The sequence below is a fragment of the Capra hircus genome, chromosome 19 (genome assembly GCF_001704415.2).
Source record: "Capra hircus breed San Clemente chromosome 19, ASM170441v1, whole genome shotgun sequence".
Classification (NCBI taxonomy): domain Eukaryota; kingdom Metazoa; phylum Chordata; class Mammalia; order Artiodactyla; family Bovidae; genus Capra; species Capra hircus.
The window spans coordinates 61,653,060-61,668,695 of record NC_030826.1 but is presented as its reverse complement, the minus strand read 5'-3'; the positions used below and the strand labels follow the sequence as shown (position 1 = coordinate 61,668,695).

The 15,636-nt window shown below is 47.1% G+C and overlaps 1 protein-coding gene across 16 annotated transcripts in view; it reads left to right on the top strand.

Annotated features, from left to right (window-relative positions):
* CEP112 (centrosomal protein 112) overlaps positions 1-15,636 on the top strand; it is a 315,819-nt gene that overhangs the window by 76,251 nt on the left and 223,932 nt on the right. For 14 of the 16 annotated variants that reach the window (XR_001919647.1, XM_018063957.1, XM_018063954.1 and 11 more), the window contains 5 exons: positions 4,894-5,048; positions 5,362-5,491; positions 8,129-8,221; positions 9,082-9,141; positions 15,517-15,596. Coding sequence is in view for 14 of the 16 variants with exons in the window: in XM_018063957.1 (XP_017919446.1) it covers positions 4,894-5,048; positions 5,362-5,491; positions 8,129-8,221; positions 9,082-9,141; positions 15,517-15,596 (518 nt within the window). In the remaining 2 variants the exon portion in view is untranslated. Of the gene's footprint in view, positions 1-4,893; positions 5,049-5,361; positions 5,492-8,128; positions 8,222-9,081; positions 9,142-11,084; positions 13,097-15,516; positions 15,597-15,636 lie in introns of those variants that run through there. The other 2 variants (XM_018063970.1, XM_018063966.1) reach the window with 2 other exon arrangements.

The following is a 15,636-nucleotide window of genomic DNA, read 5'->3' as shown; positions in this document are numbered from 1 at the left end:
CTCCTTGGAAGGAAAGTTATGACCAACCTAGATAGTATATTCAAAAGCAGAGACTTTACTTTGCCGACTAAGGTCCGTCTAGTCAAGGCTATGGTTTTTCCTGTGGTCATGTATGGATGTGAGAGTTGGACTGTGAAGAAGGCTGAGCACCGAAGAATTGATGCTTTTGAACTGTGGTGTTGGAGAAGACTCTTGAGAGTCCCTTGGACTGCAAGGAGATCCAGCCAGTCCATTCTGAACATCCTGGGTGTTCTTTGGAAGGACTGATGCTAAAGCTGAAACTCCAGTACTTTGGCCACCTCATGCAGGGTTGACTCATTGGAAAAGACTGTGATGCTGGGAGGGATTGGGGGCAGGAGGAGAAGGGGACGACCGAGGATGGGATGGCTGGATGGCATCACCGACTTGATGGGCGTGAGTCTGAGTGAACTCCGGGAGGTGGTGATGGACAGGGAGGCCTGGCGTGCTGCGATTCGTGGGGTCGCAAAGAGTCAGACATGACTGAGCGACTGAACTGAACTGAATCGTTCCTAATTTTTGACTCCTGGAGGGTTTCACACAAAGTTTGTATGTAAAATTCTAACATTTCTTATTCTACCTATCGGTGATATAACTGAAAGCCCATCAGATATTCTATAATTTCCTAGTACTTAAGTTGCTGAAAACATCGCCGGTATTTCCTCACGAAATAGCGCCCTTGCACAGCCTCCCGCTGAATGCCCGGTGCGCCGCTGCTCGCGGAGCGTCCGCCTCGGGCCCCTGCTGCCCGGCGTTGGTCCCCTGCGCGCGGAGCTCTGCTCGGGCGCTCTGGTCGCCTCTGCGCGAGTCTGCTTGGAGCTGCCGCGCCCCTTCTGTCTCCACAGCTACGGCTCAGGCCATTGTTGCCTCATTCCGGGTCCTTCCGCGGCCTGCTGGTGGCTCCCCCCGCTCTCCTCTGGGTCCGTGTCCCACATGTGCAGGCTGTCTTGCTTCCCCGCGACCGAGACCTTGAATCGCTACCCTAATGCCCACTGTAACTTCTGCCTACAAGCCATGTCCGTTCACAAACTCCGGCCTCGTGTTCCGAGCGCCCCCTCTGAGGCCACAGTGTGGCAGGCGATTCTTTGTGCCCAAGGTAATCTGTTCCTCTGATTCAGTAGTTAAAAAGCCTGGAATCCCCCTTCCCCCCTTTGTTACAGCCTGAAAACTATGGCTCGACATCAGCGTCTTTTTATCTACGCGACTTTCGGCCCCGTTTTGAGGTTTCCGCTATTTTGTGTCCCCTCAGATCTTTGTATTCGTTTAAAAAAAAAGGTTATTTTGGCCAAATGTTATTAAGGTATTTCATATACATCTGTAGGGTTTCCCCTGACATAGTTTTAACTTTCTTTTTGTTTACTGATACTTTATGTTTGCTTTATTTTGTCTGATTAAGAAAATGCTTTTAAAAATAAATGTAAATAGAAATAGTCAAGTGAATCAGTGTGATCATACATTTTGCTTCTTGAATCAGAGAGTTTGTACCAGCGTAGGTAGAAGTATCCATTCAGTAAATGCAGATCTTAATTCAGAAGCCATGTTTCCAGCTCGCGTGACACTTGGCTGTACAGTAGGGACGTCTTTAATAGCACCCTTGCATCAGAAACCTGACTTGATGGACGTGAATCTGTGTGAACTCCGGGAGTTGGTGATGGACAGGGAGGCCTGGCGTGCTGCGATTCATGGGGTCGCAAAGAGTCGGACACGACTGAGCAACTGAACTGAACTGAACTGCACCAGAAACCAAGCAAGCTTCCCCAACCAGGTGTTTCGCAGGCGCTCAGTGTGGGGGCTTCGTGTCGGAACCGTCCTGTCTTCGTGTTGAACCTGCTTATCCTTCGCTCCTTTGCTCCTGCTGTTTCTCTCGTCCCCCTTCCCCGGGCTTTCCGGTTCGACTGGCTGCCCTCCCGTGTCTCCACCCCGAGCTGTCTCCTTGCCTCCGGTGCTTGTCGCCCCTTGGCGACTGTTCTGCTTGGCACAGCCCCGGGGCTCCCTGACCTCGTGCCGGCCTTCCCAGCCAGTGCCAACCCGCTTGTTTTGGCCCATTTTGGTCTATTTCTTCATTATCTATCGCCTGTGCTAAACATACAGATTATTTGAATTAATTGCTAAGGGACTGTCAGGGTAAGTCAGTCTTTGACAATTTGATCTTTGTATGTTGGACTTGGCAACCCACTCGTGTTCTTGCCTGGGGAATCCCAGGGACGGGGGAGCCTGGTGGGCTGCCGTCTATGGGGTCGCACAGAGACTTCAGTCGCTAAGACTGAAGCGACTTAGCAGTAGCAGCATGTTGGAATTAGGATGGACATTATACAGAAAATTTATTTCCAAAATCAGTTTGAGCCTGAGAAAATGAGTCGAATCATGTGGTAAAGGGAACGGTTCTAAGGCCTGTTTTCTGTAGACTTAGTTTTTTTAGAGCTGTTTTATTCACAGCAGACTTGAGGGGGAAGGTAGATTCCCAACGGCCCTGTCGCTTCTGCTCACAGGCAGAGCCCACCCCCACGGACACCCCCACCAGAGTGCGCCCTCTCCCAGAGTCCATCTCTTAGGTCAGAGTTGAGTCTCAGTGTTATATGTTCTGTGGACTTGGGCAAGGGCACAATGGCACAGATTGACCTAACGTTATGGTATTAGACATAGCATTTCCACTGCCCTGAAAATCCCGTCTCCACCTACTCATCTTTCCCCTCGCCCAGCCCCCGGCAGTTGTCTCCCAAAAAGCGTGTCACTGGAGCCGTGCGGTATGTAGGCCTTCCCAGTGGGTTTCTTCTGCTTATTAATATGCACGTAGGTCTCCTCTGTGCCTCTTCATGGTCTGAGAGCTCATTTCCCCTTAGTGCTGAATACCGTCCCATCCTCTACACGCACTTCAGTTTATCCATTCACCTCCCGAAGGGTGTCTTCATTGCTTTTTGCCAGTTGTGAATACAAAGCTACTGTAAACATCTGTGTGCAGGTTTTCACATGGACACAAAATTTTAACTCATTTGGGCAAATACCAAACAGCATGATTCCTGGACTGGATGAAAAGAGTGTGTTTTCTAAGAACCTGCCAAGCTGCCTTCCAGGCCGGATGTGCTGCTTTGCGTTCCTGCCGGTAGTTAGTGGGGCTCCTGCTGCCCCAAACCCTCCTCAGCGTTTGCGGCATTGTTCCGATGGGCGCAGTCTCATTGGTGTTTGACCTGCATTTCCATGGTACATGGTGACGCGCGGTATGACAGCCTCTCCTACGCTTATGCATCAGCTGTTCATCTTCTCTGGTAGGGTGTCTAAGTCTCTGACCCATTTTTAAATTAGGGTTTTATTTTATTATTGTTGAGTTATAAGAGTCCTTTGTATATTTTGGATAACAGTCCTTCATCAGGTGTGCCTTTTGCAAACACTGTTTCCCCATCTGTGGCTTATGTTCTGACTCTCTTAATGTATACTGTCTTTTGTGGAATAGAAAATTTTAATCGTAATAAAGTCCAGTTTGTCAATCATTTCTTTCATGCATTGTGCCTGGATATTGTATCTAAAAAGTCTTGCCAAACTTAAGATAATTTAGGTCTCCCCTGTGTGATTTCCTAGGATTTCTGTGGCTTTGCATTTTGCATTTGGGTCTGTGATCTCTTCTGAGTGAGTCTGTAAGATATGTGTCTAGATTCCTTTGTTTTTTGCGTCGGTTCCAGTTGTTCCAGGACCATGTGGTGAAGACACTGCCTTCGCTCCGTCGCGCTGCTTTTGTCCCTTTGTCGGAAATCAGGCTGTGTTTGTGGGGGGCTCTTTCTGGCCTCTCTGTTCTTTTCCATTGATCTGGTTGTCTTTTCCTTTGGCAGGCCACAGTGCTTTGATTACTGTGTCTTACAGTAAGTCTTGAAGTAGGCAGTGTCAGTCTTCCAACTTTGTTCTTCTCTTTCCATTTTCCAGGGTGTTTTGTGCCTTTTGTCTCCGTGTAAACTTTAAGAGCAGTTTATTCATGTCCATAAAATAATTTTCTGGGAGTTTAATTGATGTTGCATTAAATCCATGGATCAAGCTGCGAATAACCAACATTGTATTACTGAGTCTTCCTACCCATGAACATGGGCTGTCTCTCCATTTATCTAGTTCTTTGATTTTCCTCGTTCTTTCATCAGAGGTTTGTGATTCACCACATGCAGCTCTTGTACACATTTTATCAGGCTTTTTTGGGAGGGTGCTAATGGCTGAGCGACTTCCCTTTCACTTTTCACTTTCACGCATTGGAGAAGGAAATGGCAACCCACTCCAGTGTTCTTGCCTGGGGAATCCCAGGGACGGGGAAGCCTGGCGGGCTGCCGTCTGTGGGGTCGCAGGGTCGGACATGACTGGGGCGACTCAGCAGCAGCAGGGTAAGTGGTGAGCTTCCTGGGTCACGCTCGTGGTAAAGAACCCTCTTGCCCGCACGGTAGACGTAAGAGATGTGGGTTGAATCCCTGAGTCAGAAAGACCCCTGGAAAAGGAAGTGGCAGCCCACTCCAGTAATCTTGGCTAGAGAATCCCATGGACAGAGGAGCCCGGCGGGCTGTGGTCCATAGCATTGCAAATAATTGGATACGAGTGAAGCAACTTAGCATGCATGCACTTAAGCTTACATCCCCGGATCAGAATGGTGCTGTTCCAGTGAACGAATTCCCACTCATTGAACGAATAAGAGGCTGAAAGTGTACAAACACGTAGAAAGTGCTCCTTTTTTTTTTTTTTTAATAATAGTTAATTTAGAGGTTGGTTTGGTTTTTATTAGTATGGTTTATGGTACCTTTTTTTTTTTTGTATTCTTATCTCTAATCCCTTGCATTTTTTTCGGGTTACTTAATGATGCAGAATTGTTATAAAGTCAGAGGCTTTCTTAACAATGAACCATTCTTTTAGAACCAGATGATCAAAGAACTGGAGTCCCGTGTCCAGCAGCTGACTGGAGAAGCGGAGAACAGTAATTTACAGAAACAGAAATTAATTCAAGAAAAACTGGAACTGGAGAGATGTTACCAGATAACATGTAATGAATTACAAGAAGTAAAGGCAAGGTATTGTCTGAGGTCAGACAGCTCTCAGGTGTGGCTATAAAAAACTGACATTAACTCTGTAAGTTATCCAGTAAAATTAAAACCTTGTGCATTTAACCTGGGGAGGTTTCCAGTCTAATGCTGCTGTTTGTTAAATTTTTTAAGTACCATTGAACGTAAGAAGCATACTGTTTAAGAACACTCGATAAAAATGTGCTTACTTATTTGATGTATTGAGAGATAACGCATTTGGATTTGACTGGCTAACAAATTCCGTTTTAGAGGTTGACTATAAATACACTGCAAGTGTATTTTATCCTCTGGTTGCTTTCAGGCGCAACACACTGCATAAAGAGAAAGACCATCTCATCAGTGATTATGAGCAAAACCTGAAACTGTTACAAACCAAGTATGATGCTGACATCAACCTTCTGAGAAAAGAACACGCGCTTTCTGCCTCTCAGGTACTGTAGGAGCGGGTAGCTATAGCCAGCCACAGCCGTCACTCCCTGCATTCAGCACAGAACCAGAAGTGCCCTGTGGACGCTTACTGTCTGGCGTGTAAATGAGTCTCCTTTGCTTAATTTAATGATGACTGTCTAATGTAGAGCACAACACAAATCCTTAATACATTAAAATCTGCTGTAAATCAACCCTTTTAATTAAACTAATTACTAGAGTTCAGTTGTTTTAATAACATTTTTGAGTAACTCTGTACATTATTCGGAGAAGGCAATGGCACCCCACTCCAGTGCTCTTGCCTGGAGAATCCCAGGGACGGAGGAGCCTGGTGGGCTGCAGTCCATGAGGTCGCTAGGAGTCGGACACGACTGAGCGACTTCCCTTTCACTTTCCACTTTCATGCATTGGAGAAGGAAATGGCAACCCACTCCAGTGTTCTTGCCTGGAGAATCCCAGGGACGGGGGAGCCTGGTGGGCTGCCGTGTGTGGGGTCGCACAGAGTTGGACACGACTGAAGCGACTCAGCAGCAGCAGCAGAAGCAGTACATTATTATTTGAGTAACTCAAATAACTCTGTACATTGTTATGTTAATAATTAATTAATCAATGGTCTTGTTAATGTATAGAGTTAATATTTTGAATATAACAATAGTAATTAATATTATTAATATTTTGAGATCTTGGTTATATGTTAGTTTTCTTGCACTCACACGTATATAAACCTACACACCCTGTTTTGTGTCAGATAATTGAAATTTATGAAGAGAAAATCCTATAGCTGCAGTGCTAAAGTGGTCAATTACTTGATATTTCAAGAATTATTAGGTTGGTGCAAACATAATCATGGTTTCAGACTGAATTTTAAATTATTATAACGAGGCTCAAACACATCTTTATAGATCAAAATAGGAACCAAAAAGTGAAGTGAAGTCGCTCAGTCGTGTCAGACTCTTTGCGACCCCATGGACTGTAGCCCACCAGGCTTCTCCATCCATGGGATTCTCCAGGCAAGAATACTGGAGTGGGTTGCCATTTCCTTCTCCAGGGGATCTTTCCGACCCAAGGATGGAACCCAGGTCTCCTGCATTGCAGGCAGATGCTTCAACCTCTGAGCCACCAGGGAAGCCCAGGAACCACTACAATCAACACATTTTTCCCATTGAGAAATAAGTTTGTTTACTCTTATTAAAATCAATGCTTAAAATCTCTAAAATCAAAGCATAGAAACTTTAAAATCAAAGCATAAAAATCAATGCTTTGGGATTTGATGAACTCTTAGAAAGATTTTCTGCCTCCTGCTGGTTGTGGAAGCATTTTCCTTGCAGAAAGTTGTAAAGATGCTTGAAGAGGTGGTAGTCGGCTGGCGAGAGGTGAGGTGAAAACGGCAGATGAGGCAGGTGCTTTCAACTTTTGAAGCAGTGGTTGTGTGATGTGGAGTCAGGCATTGTCATGGAGAATTGGGCCCTTTCTGACCAATGCTGGCTGCAGGCATTGCAATTTTGGGGGCATCTCATCAACTTGCTGGGCATATTTCTCAGACGTAATGTTTCGCAGGGATTCAGGAAGCTGTAGTGGATGAAACCGCCAGCAGACCACCAAACATGACTGTTTTTTAGTGCAAGTCTGGCTGTGGGAAGTGCTTCGGAGCTTCTCCTCTGTCCAGCCACTGAGCTGGTCATTGCCAGTTGTATTAAAATCCACTTTTAATCACACATCACAATCTGATTGAGAAATGGTTCATTGTTGCATAGAATAACAGAAGACACTTTAGAACCATGACTGTTTTGACTTGTGGTCAGCTCACGGGGGCCCACTTACCGAGCTTTTCCACCTTTCCAGTTTGTTTCAAATGCCAATGACCAAAGAATGATCGACCTTGAATTCTTTGGCAGCTTCTTGAGCAGTTGTAAGAGGATCAGCTTCGATGATGGCTCTCAATTGTCGTTGTCAACGTCCGATGACCGGCCACTGTGCTCTCTAATCTTCACGACTCTTGTTCCCTTTGTGAGATTTCCTGAGCTGCCGCTGCACTGTACGCCTTTCAGCAGCTCCCAGGCCAAATGTGGTGTTGATGGTGCGAGTTGTCTCTGCTGCTTGACGACTCATTTTGAACTCAAATAAGAAAATCATTCTAATTTGCTTTTTGTCTAACATCTTTTCTGTAGTTGAAAATAAATATAAAATAAACAGCAAGTAATAAGTCATTAGCAAAAAAAAAATCATCAAATGAAAAATGTGCATTAAAATGATGTATATAACATAACCATCACATTTATTTAGAATGTGTTCCAATATCAAATGACAAATTACACCAGTGCAGAAACTGCAGTTACTTTTGTACCAACCTAATAACTGTTCCAGTGAATTTGGTTTTTAAATGAACGTTTAAAAAGTTTTCTATTTCGTATTCTTTTTATATCAGTATTATATTTTTATAACTTTAAATACTATGAATTTAATTTATATTTTCACTTAAAGGGTTTTTTAACTTAAATTTTTGTAAATTTCATATTTATAGACAAGTTTAATTCTAATTGAAACTTCAGGAAGAAAAAGGGGAAATTTATTCAACTGGAAGTTTGTAGGATGATAGAAAAATCAAAATTTCATTTTTTATTATTTTCCTAAAATCTCTTTAGGCATCTGGTATGATTAAAGAGCTAGAACAGAACGTCTGTCAATTAAAGCAGCAATTACAGGAATCAGAACTTCAGAGAAAGCAGCAGCTCAAGGTGAGTCCTGTGCTTTTAAACAGAACAATGGCTAAAAGCCACCTGTCCTTTTCTGGGTGTATCTGTGTAAGTGAGTGTCAGTTAAAAGCTCAGAAATGCAGGTAACCATTTCTGACTCTTTTATTGCACTTATCATTTCTCATCTTATTTATTTTAACAAAAGTAAATGCTCCTGTGATGAGTTAGGAAGAGCAGTTTTAATTTGGACAACCTACTCTTATGCGATTGGTTTGAAGAATGAACCTTGTTTAAATACACTTGTTTCAGAATGGTCTCCTCTTTCCATTACCGCCTGCTGTTCCCGGAAGTCTCTCTCTCTTCCTGTTTCTCTTCCACGCCTCTGGCTCGAGCATTGTCTGGTTCTGGCTGCGCCCGTGGCTGCAGGACCCCGGTTCCCTGCCCAGAGGCGGACCCCGAGCCACCTGCACGGGAAGAACGGCATCCCAACCACCAGCCAGCCGGCGAATTCCCTCCTCGCCTCCTTTCAGACCCTCTCTCTCTTTTGGCCAAAAAGTACCAAACCCTGATCTGTGAGACGACACAGTATTTTCACCGTGATTCCTCCGATCAGTTTGAAGTGGTCCCCTAATTCTGAGGGTCAGAAAGTGTCTCTCGCACTGTAATATAAGTGCTTTTGAGAGTAGTAACATCTTCAGTTAATGGACATTTTATGGCCTCCAACAGAAAGCTATTCATGTCTCTGTTTGTGCTTTAGAAAACTGGACAGGTAGGGCTCACTTATTGGCAAAACTCAGATAAGCTTGTCATCAAAGAGATTGGCTTGCTTCATTAGACTACTAATTTTATTGACCCTAGAAGAGATTTTAAGTATAATAAAGAAAAATATTTATTATTCACAGGATCAAGAAAATAAGTTTCAAATGGAGAGAAGTCACTTAAAACGCACCTTTGAAAAAAAGGTAATATGTTTTGTGGGAAGCTATACGCCACTCATATAGCAAACAAGACAATTAAGAGTACATGCTAATTTCTATAAAGCCATGTGTTCTAGACTGTATTTCTAGGTTTATTTCAGTTCGCCAGTAATCAAATTTTGCTTCTTTATTTTTCATGTTTATGAACAGCTTCTTCAGTTTGATTCTTAATTACATTGACATTAAAATACCACTTCTATGTTTTGTTTAATGAGTGAAGAGTATTATCATGTTCACCTCTCATAATAACCCTTTGAAATTATATTTTGTTTTTACCAGCTTAAAAATATGATATAACTGATGGGAGTTATTTTTTTCTATTGTATCACGTGTAATAAAACTCTAAATAAATGATTAACCAAAGAATATAAACCCATGAAAGAATTGTCACTGCAACTGATTAGTAAAAAGAGTCGACTAGCCGTTATTTCATGTGGCTCAGAGTAGTGACTGTTTCTGCCGAGGCGTGCTGGGGTCCTTGCTATCAGTGGTGGCTGTATTCATGTCCACCCTGCTCACACCTTCAGTCGTAAGGGACAGAGCCCACAGGGTCTGTGACTTGCAAGCTCCCGCTGTGGATTTGTTGCTCGCCCTATAACTGCAGTTGTGACAGCAGAGATTCTGTTGCTGCTTTGGCATCGTCTGCAGTTCCAACCCCCGCCAGATTCATCCACTTGTAGAATACGCACGTAATGGAAAATGAGAGAAAGGTTGCCCCTCAGCTGATTAGACAGATTGTGTGGCGCGGAATTCTTACAACGCCGTGAAGCCACGTCTGATGTGTGTGTGCCGTGCCCTCGGATGTGTGTTCAGCACCTCCTGGAGAGCGGCCTCTCTGGGTCCTGGGTGGAGGCGGAGGAGGGGACAGGCCGCACAGCTTGCTCTCCAGGGGCCTGGGGTTTCTTGTGACGTGCATGGACCTAAGTATGTGCTCTTTAAAAGTGTAATAAGTTTTCCTATTGCTAAAAAAATTCCCCCCTGCAGTTTTAATACAACTCAATGCAAGAGATTGAATATATTTCATGCCTACAAAATGATATCTCAGCAGGAGGGAGAAATACTGCTTTTCCTGAAATAAGGAATTTTTTTTTTTGGTTTCCATGTTAAAGTTTTGCAGCGTCATAAATATTAATATTTGACTTTCCCAAAGAAGCCCAGGTATCATTGTAAGCCTCGCTGCCCACCGTCCGAGGCGTCCACATCTTTGGGTATACCTGTTAGTCCCTTGTTGGTACTGTGGGCGGGTAACTGGCTCCCTATCCGTCGAGGACCCCTCCCTGGCCTCCTGCTCTGTTACCCTGCTGGCAGCCCTCCTCCAGGGAGATGGCATCTGCACCCCTGTGGGCCCCGGGGCCCTGGTGCCCAGAGGAGGCCACCTGGTTCACAGTGTCTGGCTAGGGGCTGGGGGACACAGAGCTGGAAGACAGTCTCCTACCGCTGTTCTTTCTGGCCGTCCGGCCACCAAGTAAACTCGGATTTTGGACCAGCCCCCTGCCTGGTGGACACACACAGGAAGCCGTGTTAAAGATCGAGTCCTCCCTGGCAGCCACCTCCCCATCCTAGTCTGCTTCACTTCAGGGAGCAGACCGCAGCCACGAAGTTAGGCATCTTGGTGACCACAGGCTTTCCCTGTCTCTGAGCTATCAGGTGGCCTCACTTTTAAGTAACACTAACTAGTTCAGTTGAGTTCAGTTGCTCAGTCGTGTCCAACTCTTTGTGACCCCATGAACCGCCGCACACCAGGCCTCCCTGTCCATCACCAACTCCTGGAGTTCACCCAAATTTATGTCCATCGAGTCGGTGATGCCATCCAGCCATCTCATCCTCTGTCGTCCCCTTCTCCTCCTGCCCCCAATCCCTCCCAGCATCAGGGTCTTTTCCAATGAATGTGTGTTTAAAATAACACCTTCTGTAAAGAAAAAGGAGCATCTTTGTTCCCACAGCATACGTTCTAACAGTATTTGTATTGAAAGAAAATGTCGCTCAGCATGTTGGTTTTTGTTTTACACTTAATTCCATAATCTGCCCCTTCACATTGACATCTGTTCTTCTTTCTGTATTAAACCTGTGATCTCAGTCCTTGAAGGTCCGCTGCCTCGAGCCCCCTCAGGGAATACCCCCGAGGGCTGACACCAACCTCGCCCCTCTCCGGGCTCTGTACCCCGAGAGCAGAGGGCGGGGCACACGGTGCTTGTTAGACGGTGCTACAGGTGTATGCATTCAGTAACTGTCGCAGAAACCCAAGCCCTGAGTATCTTTCAGGAGGAGGAAATGCCACCTGAGTGACATCGTTTCCTCCTGCCGACAAAGAAGGCAGCGTGAGAGAGGCCAGCGAGCCTTGAGGGCGGAGGAGCGTCAGGCGCCCCTGGTTTAAGCCCACACGCTGTCTAATGGTCTTTATTGGTCTCTGGTGGCTGTTGCCTGCTTCTAAGGTCTCTGAGCATCAAACAAATAATAGGCAGTAAGACTAAATGTGATTGTTTGATGAAGTGTCCTAATCTGTTAAATCAGGAAGTGGTCAGACCAAATGATTTTACAAGCTGAGGAAACACCTGCCTCCTACAAATAACCTACTACCTGTTTTCCAAGCAGGCCTCAGAGAGTTAAAAGATGGTGCTGTTTACTGAAAGAAGTTCACGAGACAGATGTTACGCATGTCTGTTCTAAAGTGCGCTAGAACTGAAGTGTCTGCTCGTAACTGTTGGAATGTCTGCTTCTGACCTCGACACATTGTCACTGTCACCATGAGATCTGATGGAGTTCAAAGTTGCTAGGAATGGTGTGAAGCATGTATGTAATGCTTTTAATTAGGTTAAGATAGTGTAAAATTTACATAGTTTTACATAAATTGTGGAGTGTTTTCCAACCGTTATTGGCCTGGTTTTCTTTAGGAGGTAAAGTGTCTTGAGTGAAGCTTTTCAAACAGTGAAATTGCGCGGTGAAACGACTTACAGGAGTCATGGCGCGCACGGTGCTGCGTCTGCCCCAGTGAGAGGCAGAGGTGGTCAGGGTGGTTGTGGTGGGGCGGCCAGGGCCCCCAGTGAAGCTGCCGGGGCTCCCCGCGCTCTTCGTGCCTTGATGTCCCTGCCGTGTATCTGTTCCCTTACCTGCAGCAGATCTCTTCCTTGTTTACACCAGCGCGCCTCTTTTGATGCCTTAAATCCTCATGGTGCAAGGGAGTGAAACCTCCGTGGAGTAGGTGTGCAGTGATGCTTCCAGCTCCTTAAGCCGGCGTTTGCAGAGCACTCCCGTGTTGGGGCTACATGCCTTAGATTGGCTGGCTGGCTTGTGTTCTCGTCGTGCAAATGACTGAAGCTCGTCTCGGTGTTCACAGCGTACAGGAGGGAACGGAGCGCGAGCGGGCCGCTCCGAGGCATGCTCCCCGCGGCCAGTGGGGCCCTCGGAGGACAGGCTGGCAGTCGCGGCGCTGCTGTCGCCCCCACTGCCTAGAGCATCGGCAAAGGCCGGCAGCATGGCCCCTAGAGCCCGCGGGCACTCGTGCAAACGTGGTCAGTGGCGAGCAGACGCGCCCAGACCCGCAGGCCCTGTCCTCTCGTGGGGGCCCCGCGCTGTGCGGGGCGCTGGGCCGGGAAACGAGGAGCCGCTCCCCGCGAGCAGCCCCCGGCGCAGAGGCCTGTGCGTCGGCTCCGGCTCTGCTCCGCCCGCCCAGGCCGTCCCGCTGCTGCTGCCGAGGGCGCTCTCGGTTTAGAAGCGGGGAGTTGGGGCCCTGCCGGTGGCGCCGCCCGTCAGGCAGTGGCCGCCGCGCTTCGGGGAGGAGGCCGCTGCCGCTCGCGGGTAGACAGCGCCGACGGGACTCGGGGACTCGGGGACTCGCGGACTCGCGGACTCGCGGCCGGGCGGCGCCGCGGGCTTCCCCGCGGAGGGCGCGCAGAGGAGGGGCCCGGCAGCGGCGCCCCTGGGGACGGGCGTCAGGCAGCAGGTGAGGCGCTGGCGGCGCTGGCCTCCCCGCGGTCCGCGCGCCGCGCTCGCTCGGCGGTCCGCGCGCGCTTTCCCGCCTGCCGAGGAGCGGCCCCTCTAGGCGCGCCTCTCGGTTCCCAAGCAGCTGGTCTGTCTGTCTACCTTCTGTCTGTCCGCCTGCCTACCTACCTTTCCATTTCACTAAAACACCGAGGGGAAAATGAAAGAGAATCATAACAGGAACAAGCCAAAGAATAAGGATTTTTGAGTTAAATAGGCTTCTGTCCAAATGAATAAATAGCTAAATAGAGGTATTCTTGAGGAGTATTGCTTCAGTGTCTGAAAAAGTTTGTGATTGTGTGTGTGACTGATTGTGTGGTTGTGTATGATTGTGTGTGGTTGTGTGTGTGACTGGGTGTGTGATAGTGTGGTTCTGTATGATTGTGTATGATTGTGTGTGTGGTTGTGTGTGTGTGACTGTGTGGTTGTGTATGGTGTATGTGATTGTGTATGGTTGTGTGTGTGACTGACTGTGATTGTGTGGTTCTGTATGGTTGTGTGGTTGTGTCTGTGTGACTGTGTGACTGTGGTTATGTATGGTTGTGTGTGGTTGTGTATGGTTGTGTGTGTGGCTGCGTGTGACTGAGTGTGTGGTTGTGTGTGTGTGACTGGGTGTGTGGTTGTGTGGTTCTGTATGATTGTGTGTGTGGTTGTGTGTGTGTGTGATTATGTGGTTTTGTATGGTTGTGTGTTTGTGTGACTGGGTGTGTGACTGTGTGTGTGTGGTTGTGTATGGTTGTGCATGTGGTTGTGTGTGGTTGTGTGTGTGACTGTGTGTGACTGAGTGGTTCTGTATGATTGTGTGGTTGTGTGTATGACTGTGTGGTTGTGTATCGTTGTGTGTGTGGTTGTGTGTGTGTCTGTGTGTGTGGCCGAGTGTGTGATTGTGTGGTTCTGTATGATTGTGTGTGGTTTGTGTGTGTGGTTGTGTGTGTGACTGTGTGATTGTGTGGTTTTGTATGGTTGTGTTTGTGTGTGTGACTGGGTGTGTGACTGTGTGGTTGTGTATGGTTGTGCGTGTGGTTGTGTGTAGTTGTGTGTGTGACTGTGTGTGACAGTGGTTCAGTATGATTGTGTGTGGTTGTGTGTGACTGTGGTTGTGTATGGTTGTGTGCGGTTGTGTGCAGTTGTGTATGTGTGGTTGTGTGTGGCTGTGTGTGTGACTGAGTGTGTAATTGTGTGGTTGTGTATGGTTGTATGTGTGGTTGTGTGTGGTTGTGTGTGTGTGACTGGGTCTGTGTGGTTCTGTATGATTGTGTGTGTGGTTTGTGTGTGGTTGTGTGTGGTTGTGTGTGTGACTGGGTGTGTGATTGTGATTCTGTATGATTGTGTGTGGTTGTGTGTGTGTGGCTGTGTGGTTGTGTATGGTGTGTGTGGTTGTGTGTGTGACTGGGTGTGTGTTGATCTCACTGCCCTCCTGTGTCTCATGCCCCCGCTTGCACATCCAGCCTCACCTGCGTGGCCGGCAGGAGAGTGCCCCGTGTCCGCAATGGCTGAGTGGCCTCCGGCTGGGCTCTGCACCCAGGCGGCCCCCGTGAGGACCCTCCAGCCTTAGCAGAGCTCCCTTCCCTATTCCAGGTCCCCGCACGGCGCCCGTGCTGGGGCCCACACTGGGCGTGCACATCTGCGCGTGCTCACAAGGAGCTTGCGGTGCAGAGGTGCTCACGTGGCTGCCTCCTCCTGGCTGCCAACCACTAGGAGAGCGGTGCTCCTGGGGGGCTTCCCAGACTCAGGGGGCGGCTGTGCACGTCGTTCTGGAAGCAGACGGCTAGTTCACCGTAACCTGGGTGTGCTTGGGGAATGTGTACGTGGGTGCTTAGTCGCTCAGTCGTGTCCGACGCTTTGTGACCCCACGGACTGTACCCCACCAGGCTCCTCTGCCCAAGGGATTCTCCAGGCAAGAATACTGCAGTGGGTAGCCATTCCCTTCTCCAGGGGATCCTCCCGACCCAGGGATTGAACCCAGGACTCCTGCCTTGCAGGCGGATCCTTTACTATCTGAGTCTCCAGGGAAGCCAGATAGAGACATTATTTTTTGTATTCTGCTGTATCTCATTAGATTACTTTGCTTTGGTTAATGTGTGGAATGTTAAAAAAAATTCAGAAGGTCCCTTTTTTAATTTCTTCCATATCAGTTTATTTTACAGGGATTCCACATACAGGCGCATTTAAACAACGATTAATTTTGACCAGAAAGTTATTATCAGAAGTATAGTATTAAAATAATTTTATGGTAAATGATTATGGTTAACCAAGCCTCTATCTTGAAAAATCTAAATCTAATTTTATATTAAAAATGGATTTAAGATTACTGCTTCGTTGTATTTTTCCTTTGAGGAAACTTGACTTGTCTCAGTAAATTTCATGTCTCTGTCGCGGCAGATTCAGGACTTACAGAGTGAGCTCGACAAGGAGAAAGAAGACGCTCAAAAGAAAATCCATAAATTTGAGGAAGCTTTGAAGTGAGTAAAATTGTAATATATTTAATTAAAAAAATACTTT